This window comes from Colletotrichum paranaense (genome assembly GCF_030867605.1).
Source record: "Colletotrichum paranaense strain IMI 384185 chromosome Unknown Scaffold_11.1, whole genome shotgun sequence".
Taxonomy (NCBI): domain Eukaryota; kingdom Fungi; phylum Ascomycota; class Sordariomycetes; order Glomerellales; family Glomerellaceae; genus Colletotrichum; species Colletotrichum paranaense.
This window is the reverse complement of record NW_026848969.1, coordinates 176064-193011: the sequence shown is the minus strand read 5'-3', so window position 1 is coordinate 193011 and position 16948 is coordinate 176064. Positions and strand designations below refer to the sequence as shown.

Here is a 16948-nt window from a genome sequence, read left to right as displayed (position 1 = left end):
AGTGGTCAGATCCTACCAAACCCGGGACAATAGGAGTAAAGACCGATAGGAATAGCTGCACATACTAAAGCTGAGAAGTAGACAATTGAGCTTATTGGAGAAATGTCTATGGTATAGGAAGTAGCAATGTCATGCAGTCTCAGAAATACAGCTCTTGTTTGAACTTCAGGATATTGCCATTAATGTTGACTGCTCTCTTAAAACCTTGCTGAGATTTTCCACCCCACGGCAAACACCCTGACCGCGGCGTAGCAAATGAAAGCAAGAAAGTAAGAGACACCGGAAAACAAGATCAGGCCCTTCCAATTTTGACCTCCTTCCTTTGCCTCGAGGATGGCACCAGCAATTGGCAAACTGCTCAGAGTGCCGAAGCTGGCCATCATCATCGCCGTGGACAAATACCGCCCATATTCCCTCGCGTCACATAATTGGCCTAGACAGACCGGGACCAGGCCCAGGTTACTTCCGCTTGCGAAACCGAATATAGCCACAAAAGCTAAGAGCATTGGTTGAGAGTTGCCCGAGGGCAGCCAAAGACCGAGAACTGTGATGAAGCACAGGGCGATGGTGATGAGAATGACGTTAAATCTTCCGTACTTGTCTGCAGCTAAGCCCGGCAAAAACCTCCCCACTGCTGATGTTGCGTTGAGGATGGAGAGAATTGTATACGAATGAACGTTGCTGCCGGGCAGAGTCGCGGCATAGGAGATAATGTAGGTTATGGGAACGAAGAGACCCCATTCCATGAAGAAGATCCCGACTGCCGATAGAGTAAACTTGAGATTTTTGAAGACGGTGAAGTCAGGCCAGATGGATCCGGGTCCTTCCTTCTTTGGCAGCCGAGAACGAATAAAGAGAGTTGCGGGTACTGTGAGTCCTAGGAGAATGAAGCCAAGAATCCGTGCTGTCGGACCAAACCCCAGAGTCGGAAACAGGTTCTGAAGCAAGATGGGATACACTATTCCACCTATCGAACCAGCTGTGGCTGCTATGCCCGTGGCAAAGCCTCGGCGCGAGTCAAAGAAGTGAGCAATAGCGCCATAAGAGGGTGAGTTTAGCAGAGCACCACCCAAGCCACCTAGAATCGAGTACGCCAGAAGGATTTGATAGTACTCTGTGTGACACCCGTTAGGAAAAATGACGAGTTTAGCCGTGAGAAGGGGCAAACCTTTGCATAAGCTCAATAAGAGAAGGCTTGCAGACATGCAAAGGCCACCAGCGACAACGAGGCCGCGGGGGCCATACTGGTCAAATAGGGGGCCAACTTGAATGCCAATAAAGAAGACAATAAAAAGGTACAGGCTGAATATCCATCCAATTTCGGATGAAGAATGATCAGCGAGTTGGTTTTCTGAGAAGTATGACTCAAAGACGGCAGCCGAGTTGATGAGGCCGAAAACCGAAAGCATTGCACAAAATGATCCAAAGACCACCAGCCACGCCTGCCAGCCGCCCTCAGGAAAGGTCAATTCGTTGAGACTCGCGGCATCACGTTCAACATAGCATGATCTATCTCTTGACCTTGATCTCTCTTCGTCGTCGTGGAAGTCTGTAGATGGTGAAGATGCTATAGGGCCGCGAATGTTTCTCAACTGTATGGACGATGTTTTTACAGCCGTTTGCGACATCTTCCGTGCAGGTCCTGTCAATTGCACGTAAAGGCGAATGTTTAATGCACCGCTTCTTTGCCTCAAGTTGGCTGGGCTTTTGTAAAGGAGCTGTTGAAGAAGGCCAGTCTCCTCTATTGCAGTCGTTGTGAGTAGACAAAGTTGAGGCACTGTTGATGAAAGAAGATATGTTTGACTCAAAATCCATTTTCGAGTTCTATGCCAGCAAGAAAACACTTGGATCCACATGCACGTGTTGCGTCCTTTTGGCCCTATCTGGTTACTGGAAAGTATCTTTCTCTGCTTTGGATTAACAGTTGGGCACTTTAGTACGTCGCCAATCTAGCACTAAGGCCGAAGATAGCTAATACCTCGCTCATCAGTGCTGTCGTAACGACGTACCTAGCTAGAACAAGGACGATACCCCGATACCGTAGACCAACAGCGCATTTAATCAGGGCCCGACCCCATGGCCTCCTGCTCAACTTATGCCCACCTTTTTGAGAAACAATCCTTTAGATATTTCACAAGGTGAAGATGTCTCATAGACATGAGAATAATTGAAGGCAACTCTGATCAAGTGTGGGCTTGCTCATTTAGTGATAGAAAAAAGGAGGACAAGAAAGGAAAAGACAGCCAATGCGCAGCAGGGTTTAGCAGCTCAGCAGCCCTTGCTTGGAGGGATCGACCCTGGCGACCGTTCTCCGCCGCTCTCCACCGTTGACCGCGGTCTCTCTTCCCGGGTAATTATTACTCAATCTAGACACTTGACCTAATCACCTAATGAGAACTTCCCCGAATAGGCTCAGTTTATCGGGCTTAAGGTGAGAGTTCCCGAATGAGTGACACCCGTAGGGTTTCAAGTGAAGCGACTCGGCCGATTGAGGTAGACACACTATTCCATGTCATTTATGATTCTCCTAGAAATCAAGTACTGCCCTCACTAAACCGTGTAGGGCAAACTTGCATAAACAATTGAGGTAGAGACTCTCGGAATGAAATCGTGCCTCTTCCTTCCGATGACAAGGTTCATTTACGCATTTTCGGTTAATTGTGGTGAAGCCGCCACATAGGTACAGCACCCTAAGATGTAGGTCATGGTCTATCGGGTGCCTAACGCTGTAAGGCTTGGTGAGCCATCCTGTAACAGAGAACTGACACACAAACTATGTAATACTGAATGGCTGTAAACAACAAACACAGTGGAAATGAGACCACCCCTTCACTCAACGCAACCAAGGTAAATCCGGCCTTCCAATTCCAAGACACTTCACCGCTATAGTTCGCATAAGGATCTGCGTTTTGAGTTCAAACGTAGGTTTGCATAGGTGATACATCCTGCAAAATCTTCGCAAGAGCTGTGTTCGGGCATGGAATGGGGATGTGCCCAATTATTATTGATTTAAGTAAGGTCATTAATGTTGTAGTAGTAATACAAGAGTACCTAGTGAGAAAGAATACACAAATAAGGCCATTATCAGTTGCAACGAGGTCCAGGAATCAACCTAATAGTCTACAAGACGACTTTGGTTAGATGTAAGGGGTCTTCGCAGATTCAGAGGCAAAAACCACCTTCCCTCTCGTTGTCTTGGACGATCGTAGGTTTGATGAGGAAAAGTCGGCTATCAAGCGTACACAATAAAACTTGACCAAGCCGAACAAATACAACAAAATCCACTTGATCAAGCCTTCTGGTCTATAAGCCTCTGGAGAATCTGCTTGCTGGTCAGATAGTCGGAAGTGCCGTTCTCCGGATCAGCGTCCGTGGCGTTCTGAGCACCGCAGACAGATCCAGCACTGTATTTGCCTGCAGGACCATCTACACCGGCAAAATCCCTCTTTGAATTTGCAAGTAACATGTTCTCGGCAGCTTCAGGAAGCCATCCATTGATGAAGTCGCCGTGGGTGCAATAGGCGGGGCCGCAAGCCAGTTCCAGAGGGGCGGTTCCCTCCCAGCCGTCAGGCAAAGCCTTGCGAAGATCATAGCGGATGCTGAAGCGCAGTTGGGGCATCCTCTTCATATCAAGAGGGCAGCGGTTGGCAGGCTTGCTGGTGGCGGTCCAGTGTTGGGTTCCAGAGTATGTGGATTCGAGTGTCTCTTGGTTGACACAGTCGTGGAACAGGAGGATCGTCTGCAGATGGGTGTTGCAGGTCTTGGACGGAAAACCATTGACGTCCTTCCCTGCGCTGGAGCCACCCTCGCAGAACCATTGGATGCCCGCTAGAGGCTCGGTATCAGCTTCGGACTTTGCGGAGGCGTTGCCGACGACAGCCTTGTAGTCTTGTGGAATGGCGACTTCTGCCTTTTCGATTGCAACGTAGTAGGCACTGAATCGACTGATGGGAACGGGGGCAGTGGCGGTTTCGTTTTTGTAAAAAAGGGTAGGAACCCCTAATTTCGGATTAACAAGCAGACTTTCCTATCTTGATAGAGATTATCTCTTTGACAGAGCTTGACTTACAGTAAGACGAGTAGTCGTTGGGGTTGACCGCTGTGGCACAGCCCGCTTGCAACTCTTTGGAGGTGGTTGTGTTCAATGTCACAGCATCAGAACCGAAAAATGTGTGCATGTGGCTAGCATACTGGCCGGGTATAACCACAGGATCGATATTCTTGTACATGAATTTGTCAACGATGGTGACGGTGTAGGCACCAGCTGCACCGGCAACTGCCAAGATATTCGCGAACTTCATGTTGCTAAGGTAGAGGAGGATTGGCTCAAGTCGGTTCTCAAATGAGCGAGTAAGATGCAGGCAGGCTGGTATAAAAAGCGACGACACTGAAGAGTGTATGATCAAGAGCGAAAGCAAAAGGTGAAGACAATAATCAAGCTGGACTACTGGCTATTACCTCAGGACTCAATATGTTTCCCTGGCAATTCTTAAGACTTCTCCGCTCGATATCCCTTTGATGCCCCTCGTGCGGGTTTGACGGAGCAGTCCGCATGTTGAGATGTGGGCACGCTTCTTAAAGCAGGGGTTTGAGTCTGATTAAGGTATAGCTATCTCCACGCCAAGAGCCCAGGTGGGAATCCGATGGATGACAGTCACGTTTTCAGAAGTTTAGCGTATTGGTGAAACCCATCAGAATGCAGTGGACAGGCGTTACGCCGATCCTGAAATTTTCATTCCTGCGCGCTTACACGCTGACAGTTGGAGCACGGGTGTAACTTTAGACTTGGTCCTAGCCTACTGCCACGAGGACGCCATGCTTTGATGATCGAACCTGATCCTTCTTTCATCCTTATTCGTGAAACCTCTTTACGGCAGATGCGTTTAATTAGATGTTGTTTCAGTTAAAATGCGTATTCATCGCTTCGTATCTGCCTTGGGCCTACTCCATTGTTCATGTCCCCATGTGGAATAGTGGCCTAAGAACGTATGTTACCTCGACCTACCTACTCCTATGTCTTCTCCAGATGAGAAGATCATTGTAGTGAATATTTTCCTGGCTTGAGCGAATCTGACTAGCCAGAAACGGATGAATCCCTCAAATGCTCCGTAGTTCACCTTTTCGCTTGCCGGCAGGGCGAAGCAGCAAAGCTCCATACCTTTACTATATTCACACTTCAGATTATTGACAGTCGTGTATTCCACGAAAAACTCTCAATCTCATCTTTGTACTGTGGAATATCAGTTCATGGAGGTGGCTTTGTTGGGAGACAATCTTCCAGGCCAGGAACCTCGTCATGGATAAACTGCACGTATCGGACATCTCGTCCGGAATGTGAAATTTATTTTTCCAACCTGGTCCTGGAATCCGACAGACTTGCCCCGTCAGTCCGGCAGATCTGGACGCGCAGACGACGATCACTACGGCTCACCTGAAAACACCCACACTAGGTGGCTAGGAACCTGGTATGGTTGAACGGAGCGACCCGCATTAGCCCGAAGACAGCATCTACAGGGATGTAGTTCAATATATGTATGCCACTTCGGGGCAATGATTGTGCGGGTGTCTCTTCCAAAGAGCGGGCAATTCCAATTTGTTACAAAGGCTGCAATAAAGGGTTGGCACGAATGTTTTGCCCGGATATGCGTTGATCGTGGACGCCAAAGTTTCCTTTGCTCCGAGAAAAACGAAATATGCCGGCAAGTTCACCATGGGGCCCCGCGCCTACGCGCAATAATGTACATGAGATGGCATCAGTTCAGCTCGACATGTCGTCTCGGTCGAAAGGTTGAGACTCAACTGGTGGACTCAGCCATCATATGGTCCGTGACCATCATGGGAGTCCTCAAAGATGATAGGTCGTATGCTCATGAGAGACGTATGAGGGGGCTATCAAAGCTATAAATATCGAAAGTCAGATCGAAGAACTATTAGAATTCCGAGAGGTCATCAAGCTTGATAAACCAAGTGCATTCAGGCATCGTCAACAAAATCACAATTTCTTCGTCATCACTAGCTTTCCAGCTTACAAACTTCGCGTAATGAGATCCACCGTCTTTACATCAATTCTCGCATTGGCGGCGACGATGGCCATGGGGTCGGCCGTGGCTCGAGCCAAGAAGCCGCCGTTTTTCTTTCTCATCGGCGATTCCACCGTGGCGGTCAATGGAGGTTGGGGTGACGGCTTCCTGTCTTACCTCAAAGACCCCGCAAAGGGCGAGAACAGGGGCAAAAGTGGTTCTACCACCGTCTCCTGGAAGTCAAACGGCCGCTGGGCTTCACTCTTGCAGGGTATCAACGACACTAGGGCAGACTACGAGCCAGTTGTCACTATCCAGTTTGGCCACAATGACCAGAAGAGTCTTACTTTGGATGAGTTCAGGGCCAATCTGGTTAATATCGCGACCGAGCTCAAGGACGCCGGGGCGACTCCGGTGGGTTCGCACTTCATTTGCAGTGTACCAAATCTGGCGACTAATACCATGCCTAGATCTTCATCACGTCTCTTACTCGCCGTCGCTTCGAAGATGGCGAAGTGGTTCGAGATCTTGCTGAATGGAGGGGCAAAACGATCGCAGCGGCAAAGGCCAGCAGCGTTAGGTGGCTTGATCTCAACCTTGCGAGTACCGACTATGTCAACGCCATAGGGGAGGAAAACGCCCAGTACTATAACCTGGCTAGCACCGATAGAACCCACTTGGGGGAAGCTGGCGAGATCGTTTTTGGCCGCATGGTAGTTGACCTCTTGTTAGAGAAACGCAGCGATCTAGACGTCTACTTCAGCGCTGACGAAGAGATCACTGACGCTATCGCGAACGGCGAATTCACTACAGGAGGCAAGTGAGGGAAGCTGGACAGACGACAACCTCCCAAAGTTCTCACAGAGCAGAAAGGACTTGGTACTCGATGATATCTGGTGCATGTGTACATACCTACCATCAATTGAGGGGTGACTGTGGTAGCTGAGAATCAACAAGGCCGTGGTTGAATTTTTTACTACGCACACATGTCTGGAGCTTGCACAGTGATGCTTGAGTATCTAGCCGAGGCCAATGAGTGAAAAAAAACGATGAGAAAGAATTGCAAAGCACCACCCAAATCAAGTATTTTGGACACACATTGTAAGCTAGGAATAGGTGCATCGAGGACACGAGCGATCGTGTTTCTATGATGACAGATCCCAGGACCATGGCACTGGTGAGTGGGTCCGGACGAAGAAACATCGCCAGACGATGTGGCCCAATTTGGAAGGTCGTCAGTGATCTGCAAGTAGGATGTTGAGATGGCAATCAACGAAATGAGGAGGCCGGTATACCACAAACCAACCCGAACCCCGCCTTGACACCTATACGCACTTTAGATACAGACCCAATTCCCTTGAACGATCCCCTCTTCTTACCCCTATCAAACCGATCAATCCCAACTCTATACTGCCATGATGAGGCGCCTTCTTGCACTCATCTCAACTCTTGTCGCGAGCGCGTCCCCTCTTGCAGTGACGCGAGGTGTCCATGAGCGGAACATGAACCTGACTCTGAAATGGGACATTCTACCGGTCAACAGTCAACAACAGTTCCGAGGATTGTCACCTGTGTCGGACCAAATAGCCTGGGTGTCTGGTACAGGAGGAACGGTTCTTCGCACCACCGACGGCGGTGCTTCGTGGCAATCAGTTGGTCCCGAATTGTCGACCGAAGACGCCGACCTGCAGTTCCGTGACGTGCAGGCCTTCTCGGCCGAAAAGGCAATCATCCTATCCATTGGCGAAGGAGCGGACTCGCGCATTTACATCACGAAGAATGGAGGAGAGTCTTGGACGCAGAGTTTCGCCAATGAGGAGGCATCGGCGTTTTTCAACTGCGTCGACTTTGAAGACGATGAGAGGGGCATTGCCGTGAGCGACCCAGTCGATGGCAAGTTTCGATTGATTGAGACGCTCGATGGGGGTAACACCTGGACCATCGTGGACCCCAGCGGCATGCCCTCTGCTTTAGAGGGCGAATTCGGATTCGCAGCCAGCGGGACTTGCATCTCTACCGCAGCGGGTCGTTGGTATCTTGCATCGGGTGGCATTGATCCCGGCAGGATCTTCCAGAGCGCAAACGGTTATGAGTGGGATGTCTTGAGCAGTGCGATTGCGGGTGGTGCCTCGGCTGGGGTGTTCTCGGTACGATTCAGAGACGCGCAAAACGGCATTGCAACTGGAGGCGACTTCAACGTGGTCAATGGTTCACTCCATACATCAGCATGGTCCGAGGATGGCGGAGAGACCTGGACCGCGTCGGAGGTGTTTCCGGGCGGATACCGATCGGGCTCATCATGGGCCCCGGGGCTGTGTGGGGTGGCTGTCGCAGTTGGACCATCTGGCTCCGACATCACGCTTGATGCTGGCAAGACTTGGGTTACATTTGACACAGGCTCGTTTGACGCTGTCGAGTGCGTTTACGGCCGAGTCTGCTGGGCGTCCGGCTCAGCCGGAAGGGTGGGCAAGCTTTCATTGAGATGATAACGGATGGCCACATGCAGAAATGATGAAGGCCTTCACTGCTCTCAAGGAGAATCCATGGACGGCTGGAAGCTTCCAACTCAATTCTTCAGAAGCTCACCAACGAGTCCCCTGTGCTGCACGGGAGACAGGCATTAAGTAAAATAAACTCGTTTTCGTTCGATATTCAACAGCTCTCGGTTTGTGTGAAGGATGACCTTATGTCTTGTCCGCTCCTTTGCCCTTGAGAAACACGGCCAATACGAGTGCGATGGCGGAGACCATCCCGATACACCTAGCCTTTCTAAGCAAGGTTCGAGACAAGAGGAAGCCATACCCTGCATATGCTATTCCACCCCTCCACGAACCTGCACTAACATGATCTGCAAGTGAATCCGGTGCCATCGTGTTAGGTTACCTCGCGACCCAGAGCAAAGATGAGACGGCACGTACCTGAAACAGGTCACAGCGTGCCTCGCTTAAGCAGGCAGGATTCGACAGACATGGTCCCAAAGTTCCAATCAAGAGCTCTTGTGGGGAGCAAACGGTGCCCAGCGAGGGGCATAATAAGGAACTTTGGAGGGGATGTTGTTCGTTGTCAGAGACTATTGGAGGCAGCTGAAAAAAGAAATGTAGCTACCTGATTAAAGTAGAGCTGTAGGTATCCGCCGGCAGCTCAAGTCCCGTCCAAATGACAGGCTCTAGCCTAGCCGCCAATGCAGCCAGCGCGTCATGACCTAAAGCCCAAACTAGCATTACCAATCGTCGACTCCTGAGCGGTCTGTTGTTAAGGTCCGAAATTCCACCTACACATCTCCGTCTCACTCCTACACTCTGGGTTGATCTCAGTTCCTTTTCTCTGCAAGCTAGAGACGACGATGCTCAGAGAACGATAGCTCTGCTGTACACTACGTCACCATGGCGGGCAGTCTTCACGCCCAAATCACCGAGTCGCTGACGCCTGGGCGCGTCTTCAGCTCCCTCTTTATCGTCTTTGTTGGTTTGCTCATCCTCGATCACACATGGAAGCCCACATACCCAGAGAACATTCCCGTTGTGGGCTATGGGAAGGGCACCGTCGCACGCTTCAAGAACTTCTACTACTACATGTTTCGCTACCGAGACTGGGTCATTGAGGGCTATAAGAAGGTATGCTATCATTCCCGGCGCGAGCGACTTGGTCAGGCCAGAAGAGACACTGACTTTGTATGCGACAATGCAGTACAACAAGCAGAACCGCGCATTCGTAGTCCCCGCTGCCGCTAGTAGAGCGCCCGACATCATCCTCCCGCAGTCCCTCACGAAATGGCTCCTCGAGTACCCTGACTCAGTCGTTTCCGCCCATGAAGCGCATAACGATGTCCTCTACAGCGACTACAACTTCCTTGGAAAGGTTTACGCCGATGATGTGTGGCATACTCTGGTAATCCACAAGAGTCTGGCCCGCCACCTGAGCACACTGATTCCCGCGATTGAAGAAGAGGTCTCCGTCGCTGTTGACGAGGCCTTTGGCACGAATACCGAGGACTGGAAGACCCTTAACCTCTGGGACGCCTGGCTGACGATCGTGCCGCCCGTGACGAATCGCATGCTCGTGGGAGAGGGCGTATGCCGCACCAAGGAGTTCTGCAAGGCTATGGTTTCGTTCGTCGACCAGGTCATTCTCAACTGTTTTGCGCTGCACATGGTTCCCCAGACCATCCTGCCCATCCTCGGACCCTTGATCGCATTACCCAATTGGTGGCTTTGGCGCAAAGCCTCGAAGCACAGCCTACCGGTAATTAGGAAACGACTCGACGATATGGCAAAGAAGGAGGCGGGGGATCCGGCCTACGAGAGCTGGGTTGCGCCCGAAGACTTCATCACCTGGGATATACGCATGGCAAAGGCTGAGAAGAAATTCTTCGAACTTGACCCCTACGTTATTTCGAAGCGACTGTTGCCGATCCAGTTCGCCGCGATCCACACGACCGTCATTACCGGCCACAGCATTGTCCTAGACTTGTTGAGCTCCGACCCAGCGAAGGGCTATATCGAGGGTATCCGGGAAGAGGCAGAGCGCGTTCTTCGCGAGGAAGGCGGCAGCTGGACAAAGAATGGACTATCGCGGCTGTATCGCCTTGACAGCGCAATCCGTGAAAGCCAAAGGCTCAGCAACTTTAGCTGTACCCTGATGGAGCGTAAGGTTATTGCCAAGGAGGGCATCACCAACGAGCAAGAGGGGTGGCATCTGCCAAGAGGCACGTTTCTCACCGTTAACCTCGAAGGCCTCCACCACGACGACGAACTGAACCCCAACGCGAGGGAGTACGACGCCTTCCGGACGAGCAGGAAGAGGGAGGAGTACGAGGCGAAACCGCAGTCTGACCGCAACTTGGACGAGGGGCTTAGGTTGAAGAACCTTGGGATGGTCACAACGAGTGATGCTCATCTGCCATTCGGCCACGGACGACACGCTTGGTAAGCCGTTCTCTCTCTCTCTCTCTCTCTCTCATATAGCCGCCATCGTCTCAGAACTAACGATCTGCAGCCCTGGCCGCTTCTTCGTCGCCCACGAGCTGAAGATGGTAGTTGCCAACTTGTTCCTCAACTATGACGTTAAGCCGCTGGCCGAGAGGCCCAAGCACCAGTGGGTCGGCGTCACTGTTGTCCCTCCTGTTGACGCAAAGATCGAGCTGAAGCGCAGGAAAGGCACTGTATAGATAGGATGGTGACAGCGATTTGATGGTAACGAATATCATGATTGACTGGCGTATTTGGACAGGAATGGATTACAGAACTCGACATACTTAATCGTGCACAAGATATCAATATAGCGTAGTTTTACCCTCATTGTCCCTGGTATCTAGCATTTTCTAAGCCGCGCCTTCCTGTTTTCTTACATGATCTATGGATGTGGCTCTCGTCCAACCACTCCGAATCTCAAATTAAGAAGCTCGCTAGATAATCTTGCTCTTTGTAGCGGACTAGTCGTCGTCTTTGGTTGGATTCGGCCGCTTAGTGATGTGGATTGATGTTCCCTCACAGCGCTCGGCGATGCTCCCTCAAACGTGCGTAGACAGCTTCGCCTCCAAAATTATCCCAGCTAGGCAACTCCGACTCTGTGGACGCCTGAGAGCGTCCACTTTCTTGTTCCTTGAATATCTGGACAGGCACCAACAGGGGAAGCTCAGCTCCCCCCGCCGTGACCTTGATCTCAAGAGTATACGTCCGCGAAATCAAGCAGGAGTGGAATGTAGGCGGGAAAACGTGGCTTGAGGTTGGCAGTCCGAAATCGACTTGCGTCGAACACGTATATGTAATTGGTACACCGTCATCCTGGGTGCTGCTGTTGCGTATCACCGTGATGTCTCTCGATCCTCGATTACCTCCCTTAGTTCTTCCTGATTCCCCATCCTCGAGAATGTGAACATGTTGAATCCACGGTGTTATGTTTGTGGCGTTGACGATAGTAGGGGTAGACAGTATTGTTGGCTCTCGAGTTACGCCAACGTTGGGAAAGCTTTGTGCCGGTCGCGTAGAAGCCCAGTTTTGCGCCAATATACTCGTAGACTTGATCTTGACCTGCGGCGGCAGCATATCTGGCGCCGTGGGCCAGAAAGCAATGTCGATGTAGGCTGACGAACTGGATGCCGCGTGTCCATCAGAGCTCAACCGGATAGCTTGGGGTTGGGATGTCTTGGCCGTGATCTGACCTGTAGGTACAGAGAATATGTTCTTTCTGACAGGCTTGGTACTCTCGAGAACGTAATGAAGGTCGTGCTTGTCGAGGATTAGGGGCGGATCTTCCGGGGATGGCGCGAGGATGCTAATCGGATGCTCAGACTCAAGAATCGGTGCCGGTAGTTGTACGGTACTACCATCGTCGATATTGAAAACCCTGGCCCTCACACTGTATTGTATCTTTGCCATACTTGTTGCTAAATCATCCTTCTCAAATCCGGTCAATGAAGACGGCAGGCGGAGATGATGGTGCCGGACTGCTTCTGTTTGGACTTCGTATTGGCATACATTGCTGGTGAGTTGATGCGGAATGATGAAGCTGAAGGGTATTGAGTAAGTGTTTCCACGTCTGAATAACCTCGTTGAAGGGTAAGCCGATTCGGGTACAGGCATGTACAGCTTTAAGAGTGTCTGTATCGTTTCGGTCATGACGTGGACATCTTCCCGTCGAACAATGGCTTTTCCCAGGAGATTAATCTCGACGAACCCGAAAGCTGTATCCTGTTGCGTGTTTACTTTGACGGTGCCGGAAACCTGGGATCCTGCGGAGTATATCTTCGACGTGTAATGATGGTCGACATGAACTTCTACGTCACTTCTCGTTGGCATGCCGATCAGTTTTGTCATCGACATCATTTTATTTCCGATTGCTCGCATGGTTCCCTTCTCATTGAATATTCCGCCTGACAGTGCGGCAGAAGCACTGGACCTGAAAGCTGAAGCTGACGGCTTGGATCGGTGATTGGAGCCAGCTTGGTTGGCTGTCATGTTGAAGCACGGATTCTGCAACATTTCGGAGTTCATGAAATTGGACAAAAACTGAAACACATGGCCTTTTCAAAGTAATTATGAATACTGTGAGAATAAGACTTCTATTCTCGGATAGGTTAGCTAGTTCATTTTTACATGTGTGCAAGCCTACAAAGACTTCGCTACTTGCGTGCTTGACTCTACGCCGATTACGCCGACTACTCCGCAGCAATATCATAATCCATTCCGTTGGTGAGCTGAGAAAGTCCGAATTCTCAAATCCGCTTGCTCACCCTACTTTTCTTACCAATCAGCGAAGAACAATTTAAATATTTCTCATGGATGGTAGTCATAGTTGACTCCCAACTCCAAGGCTATTGCTCACCCTGTTCCATACGTGGGCCACTTGGCGCCCCAGTCACCGAAACGCGTGCACTCTTGACAAGGTCCCCATATGACATTCTGCGCCCTTCACTAGTTCAAAACAGCCAGGTTTCTGTGCTGGCTTAGCTCCCTAAAGTTTGCAGATTCCGATGTCGGCATTTTGACCCGGCCAGTTTCCAACCTGCCGTCAATCTAGCCAAAGCCTCAAATCTTGGCCTTTTCGAACTTTCCATGCCTTCCCGCTCCCTTGGCAAATTCCGTTGCACCCCGAACACTCTCCATGTTGATCACTTTGATTCCCTGGTCAAATTCGTTGCTCAGAGCATCCTCGAATGAGCTAGCGTTGTAAGTCGAGTAGTAACAGCTCGTTCTATCAGTGTTCATGCAGGCCTGTGGGAACGCCAGCAATTGTCGAGCAATACTTGTTGCTTCTGCCAGAGCCTGGCCCTTGGGCACAACCCGATTAGCCAGGCCCATCTTCAACGCTTCTTCTGCGGATACTCCGCGGCCGGTGAGTATCATATCGAGGGCTCGACCGAGACCCACGATGGCTTGTAAGCGAACAGTGCCGCCGTCAATGAGAGGGACGCCGAACCGTCGGCAAAAGACTCCAAAGACCGCATCATCTTCAGCAACACGGATGTCTCCGAGGAGAGAAAGTTCCAAACCTCCGGCAACAGCATACCCTGATACTGCACTGATGACTGGCTTCTTAATTTGCATTCGTGATGGGCCGATGGGCCCGATATTGCGGCTTTGAACTCGATGACTGTGTTCGATGATGGGCCCATTGTAGCCTCCTTTCACAGACCCATGCCCATACTTTGCGACCTCATGGAGGTCGAAGCCAGCACAGAAAGTGCCATTTGCTCCATTGAAGACACAAACCTTCTGGACTGGGTCGTTTTCGAAAGCTAAGAAGGCGTCGGTGAGTTTGTGAGCAGTTGGTCCATCGATTGCATTCCTTCGGTGCTCTCGGTTGATGGTTATGGTGGTAATACCATCGGATGACTTGGTCACTTGAACTGCTTGTGGTTCGTTCTGTGCCATCTTAAAGTAAGTTAATTGCGCTACAGTACTTATTGTTTGATGTCAGAGTGAAATTTTAATTTCTTCAAACCTGCGAAGAGAATGGTCAGGTTCATAGATGATTACCGCTTCCACGGTTCCATCTACGTCATCTTGACCGGTCTTACTGCAGCTTCCCCGCTATGATCATGGCCGAAAACCTTGAGCTGCCTTGTGACTATGCCGATCTCCAAATATTCAGATTCATCCACTTGGGTATGTGGCATTCGGATTACTCCGTTGATAGCTGAGCCGACGGCAACCGAGTATCGTTCATTCTTGACATTCATCGCACGTGTTGATCCAGAGTTCATCGAAATGTAAATAGGTCCAGTAAAGTGACCTGCTTGTTAAGATAGCTGCAAAATTCGTTTTCTCGCCGGAAGACCAGTTCGTAGATCTTCCCTGGGCACTCCGCCAAGCGTCAGCCACGAGAATGGCCCTCTGACCCAAGCTCGAGCTCTGGGATTTGGACCGCTGTCCAAGCCCCCGAATATGAAGTTACACACCGTAAGCAGTCTCAATCAACGTGGAGTCCGACAGGCGGTCTATTTGGCTTATGGTCATCTTCCATATACGATTGTCGTACAGGAACTTAGGCAGCTCATGGGGTTCAAGCCTGAATCACTAGACACTTAGACTTCGGACCAATGGCAGTTGGATTTCTTTCGGGACTCCTTACGCATCTCTGATATCATATCAATGCGTGCACATCTTTGCGTGTCAATCTCAGAACTTGTGTAAGAAGATACACGCCAAAAATAGAAGGACTTTCATGGAATGCAAGCTGGAATAAGTCCCTAGCTTACTCTAGCTTTGGGTCGCTGGGCCACTCGTAGGTGGTGCCTTCGTTTTTTGCTCCACAATGTGAACGACTCCAGTTTCTTGTAAGAGATTCTTGATATTGCGTCCCTGGCAAGTAGTAAGAATTCGACCTATTTTCTCTCCGGCCAAGTCCAATTCAAAGTGCAATCGTCTAGGCTAATTTTGACGTTCGGTAGTACTCAGCCAGGTTGGATTAACTTTGGACTTCGGGTGCTGGTCCCCAAAGTCAATGGCCTAAATTCCGGTTCCCGTTCCAACATCGAGCACTCATCCAGGCCCATCGTCTCCCTCAAAGGGAATGAAAGATAAGCGATTATCCAGAAGTATCAAAAGAGCAGGTTGAATAAGATCGAGTCCCTCATTCTGTTCCTGGTCGTTCGGAGCCCAGTACCCTCCGGTTTTGCTATTTTGATATGTTCTACCGTATAGTTGGCGGTGTTCCAGACTACTCGAGGAGACTGAGGTTGTAGATGAGAAGATGCTTGATGGGCTTGGTACTCTCCATCAAGGACAGTCGCTGCCTTGCTATGTGTGTCCGACGTCATACTGGCGGTTTCTTGGTACTGTCCCCACCTGTTATTCGGGCTTCTTGAGGGTAGAGGCTCGTTCAAGAAACTCCAGAATTTTGTGGGCTCCATAGACCGAGCAACGCTCCTTTTGTCTGAGCGATCTCAGGTATTCCTTGCATTTGTTCCTAGAGTGGGGTTGGCTGAAAGACTTTGTACACCGCAATCATATCCTCCTCGCCCAGGCCGGCATCGCTCGCCTGGCCGTAGATCGAACGACACAACTCTGCCAGAGGCGACCGTACGTTCGCCCGCTTCGTGGCTTCGGTGATGAGTTGCATGCTATTGTAGCAATCCTTCATAGATGCTTGTGGATTCCAATCCCCATTGACAACTTTGGCGACCTTGATCTTCGAATATGCGGAAGCCATGGGACCGGCGTCGAGTACCTGTCCGAAAGCATCGAGATCGAGGCCCTGCGCCCGAGCGAGACTGAACGACTCTGCAAGAGCGACCGTCATGGTGTTGAGGTAGAGATTGACCGCGTACTTGGTCTTTAGGCCTGAGCCGATTGGCCCGCAATATACGGCAGCGGTGGTAAGCGGCTCCACCACCGCCCGCATGCTCTTCGCCACGGCCGGATCGCCGGCCATGAGACCCACTAATTTGCCCTGCTCCGCCGGGATTTTGCTGCCGCTGACCGGCATTTCGAGGAAGTTGCCTCCCGCTTTGTGAACATGGTCCGCTACCTGTCTGCTGACTTCCAACGGAATCGAGCTCGTGTTTATTAAAGTTTTGCCGCGGAGTGCCGATTTAAAGTCGTTATTGAAAATCGAGGTTAACGCTGGGCCGTCGAAGAGCATAGTGAAGATCACATCAGATTGATGGGCCACCGCCGCCGGTGTATCGCCGATCTTAGCACCAACTTTTGTGAGCGCTGGGTATTTGGAAGCAGTCCGGTTCCACACGGTCAGTGGAAATTTGTGAGCGAGGTTCAGGGCCATCGGAGTGCCCATGAACCCCAAGCCCAGAAAACCAACACGCATTGTCCAAAGCCTAGTCCTCGAAGTTTTGTAAACGGTTGTCGAAAACGCGATGAACACGTATGAAGATAAGCACCGGAACCTTCGAATTTTACTACTTTGCGTGAGATGGATAACACGTTGGCTTTGAAAAATCGGGAAAACGTCTTCCCATTGAAAAATAT

General features: G+C 50.6%; 8 protein-coding genes across 8 annotated transcripts; 3 read left to right on the top strand and 5 right to left on the bottom strand.

Moving 5' to 3' along the window:
• Positions 1 to 197: 197 nt before the first annotated feature.
• On the bottom strand, positions 198 to 1628 carry CPAR01_12388 (riboflavin transporter MCH5; the record flags this gene model as incomplete). Its single annotated transcript, XM_060496644.1, has 1 exon — positions 198 to 1628. One exon carries the CDS (start codon positions 1626 to 1628, stop codon positions 198 to 200), a length of 1431 nt encoding a protein of 476 aa, XP_060344177.1.
• A 1661-nt stretch (positions 1629 to 3289) lies between these two features.
• CPAR01_12387 (uncharacterized protein) lies at positions 3290 to 4301 on the bottom strand (the record flags this gene model as incomplete). The annotated part of the gene is made up of 2 exons (XM_060496643.1): positions 3290 to 3999; positions 4070 to 4301. 2 exons carry the CDS (start codon positions 4299 to 4301, stop codon positions 3290 to 3292), a joined length of 942 nt encoding a protein of 313 aa, XP_060344176.1.
• Positions 4302 to 6086: 1785 nt separating this feature from the next.
• Positions 6087 to 6844, top strand: CPAR01_12386 (uncharacterized protein; the record flags this gene model as incomplete). The annotated part of the gene is made up of 2 exons (XM_060496642.1): positions 6087 to 6434; positions 6491 to 6844. The coding sequence occupies 2 exons, from the start codon at positions 6087 to 6089 to the stop codon at positions 6842 to 6844; spliced, it is 702 nt and encodes a 233-aa protein (XP_060344175.1).
• Positions 6845 to 7438: 594 nt separating this feature from the next.
• On the top strand, positions 7439 to 8506 carry CPAR01_12385 (oxidoreductase; the record flags this gene model as incomplete). The annotated part of the gene is made up of 1 exon (XM_060496641.1): positions 7439 to 8506. One exon carries the CDS (start codon positions 7439 to 7441, stop codon positions 8504 to 8506), a length of 1068 nt encoding a protein of 355 aa, XP_060344174.1.
• An 897-nt stretch (positions 8507 to 9403) lies between these two features.
• CPAR01_12384 (cytochrome P450) lies at positions 9404 to 11187 on the top strand (the record flags this gene model as incomplete). Its single annotated transcript, XM_060496640.1, has 3 exons — positions 9404 to 9634; positions 9708 to 10945; positions 11016 to 11187. The coding sequence occupies 3 exons, from the start codon at positions 9404 to 9406 to the stop codon at positions 11185 to 11187; spliced, it is 1641 nt and encodes a 546-aa protein (XP_060344173.1).
• Positions 11188 to 11506: 319 nt separating this feature from the next.
• CPAR01_12383 (arrestin) lies at positions 11507 to 12976 on the bottom strand (the record flags this gene model as incomplete). Its single annotated transcript, XM_060496639.1, has 1 exon — positions 11507 to 12976. The coding sequence occupies one exon, from the start codon at positions 12974 to 12976 to the stop codon at positions 11507 to 11509; it is 1470 nt and encodes a 489-aa protein (XP_060344172.1).
• A 570-nt stretch (positions 12977 to 13546) lies between these two features.
• On the bottom strand, positions 13547 to 14392 carry CPAR01_12382 (enoyl-CoA hydratase; the record flags this gene model as incomplete). The annotated part of the gene is made up of 1 exon (XM_060496638.1): positions 13547 to 14392. The coding sequence occupies one exon, from the start codon at positions 14390 to 14392 to the stop codon at positions 13547 to 13549; it is 846 nt and encodes a 281-aa protein (XP_060344171.1).
• A 1537-nt stretch (positions 14393 to 15929) lies between these two features.
• Positions 15930 to 16787, bottom strand: CPAR01_12381 (uncharacterized protein; the record flags this gene model as incomplete). Its single annotated transcript, XM_060496637.1, has 1 exon — positions 15930 to 16787. The coding sequence occupies one exon, from the start codon at positions 16785 to 16787 to the stop codon at positions 15930 to 15932; it is 858 nt and encodes a 285-aa protein (XP_060344170.1).
• Between the last annotated feature and the right edge of the window lie 161 nt (positions 16788 to 16948).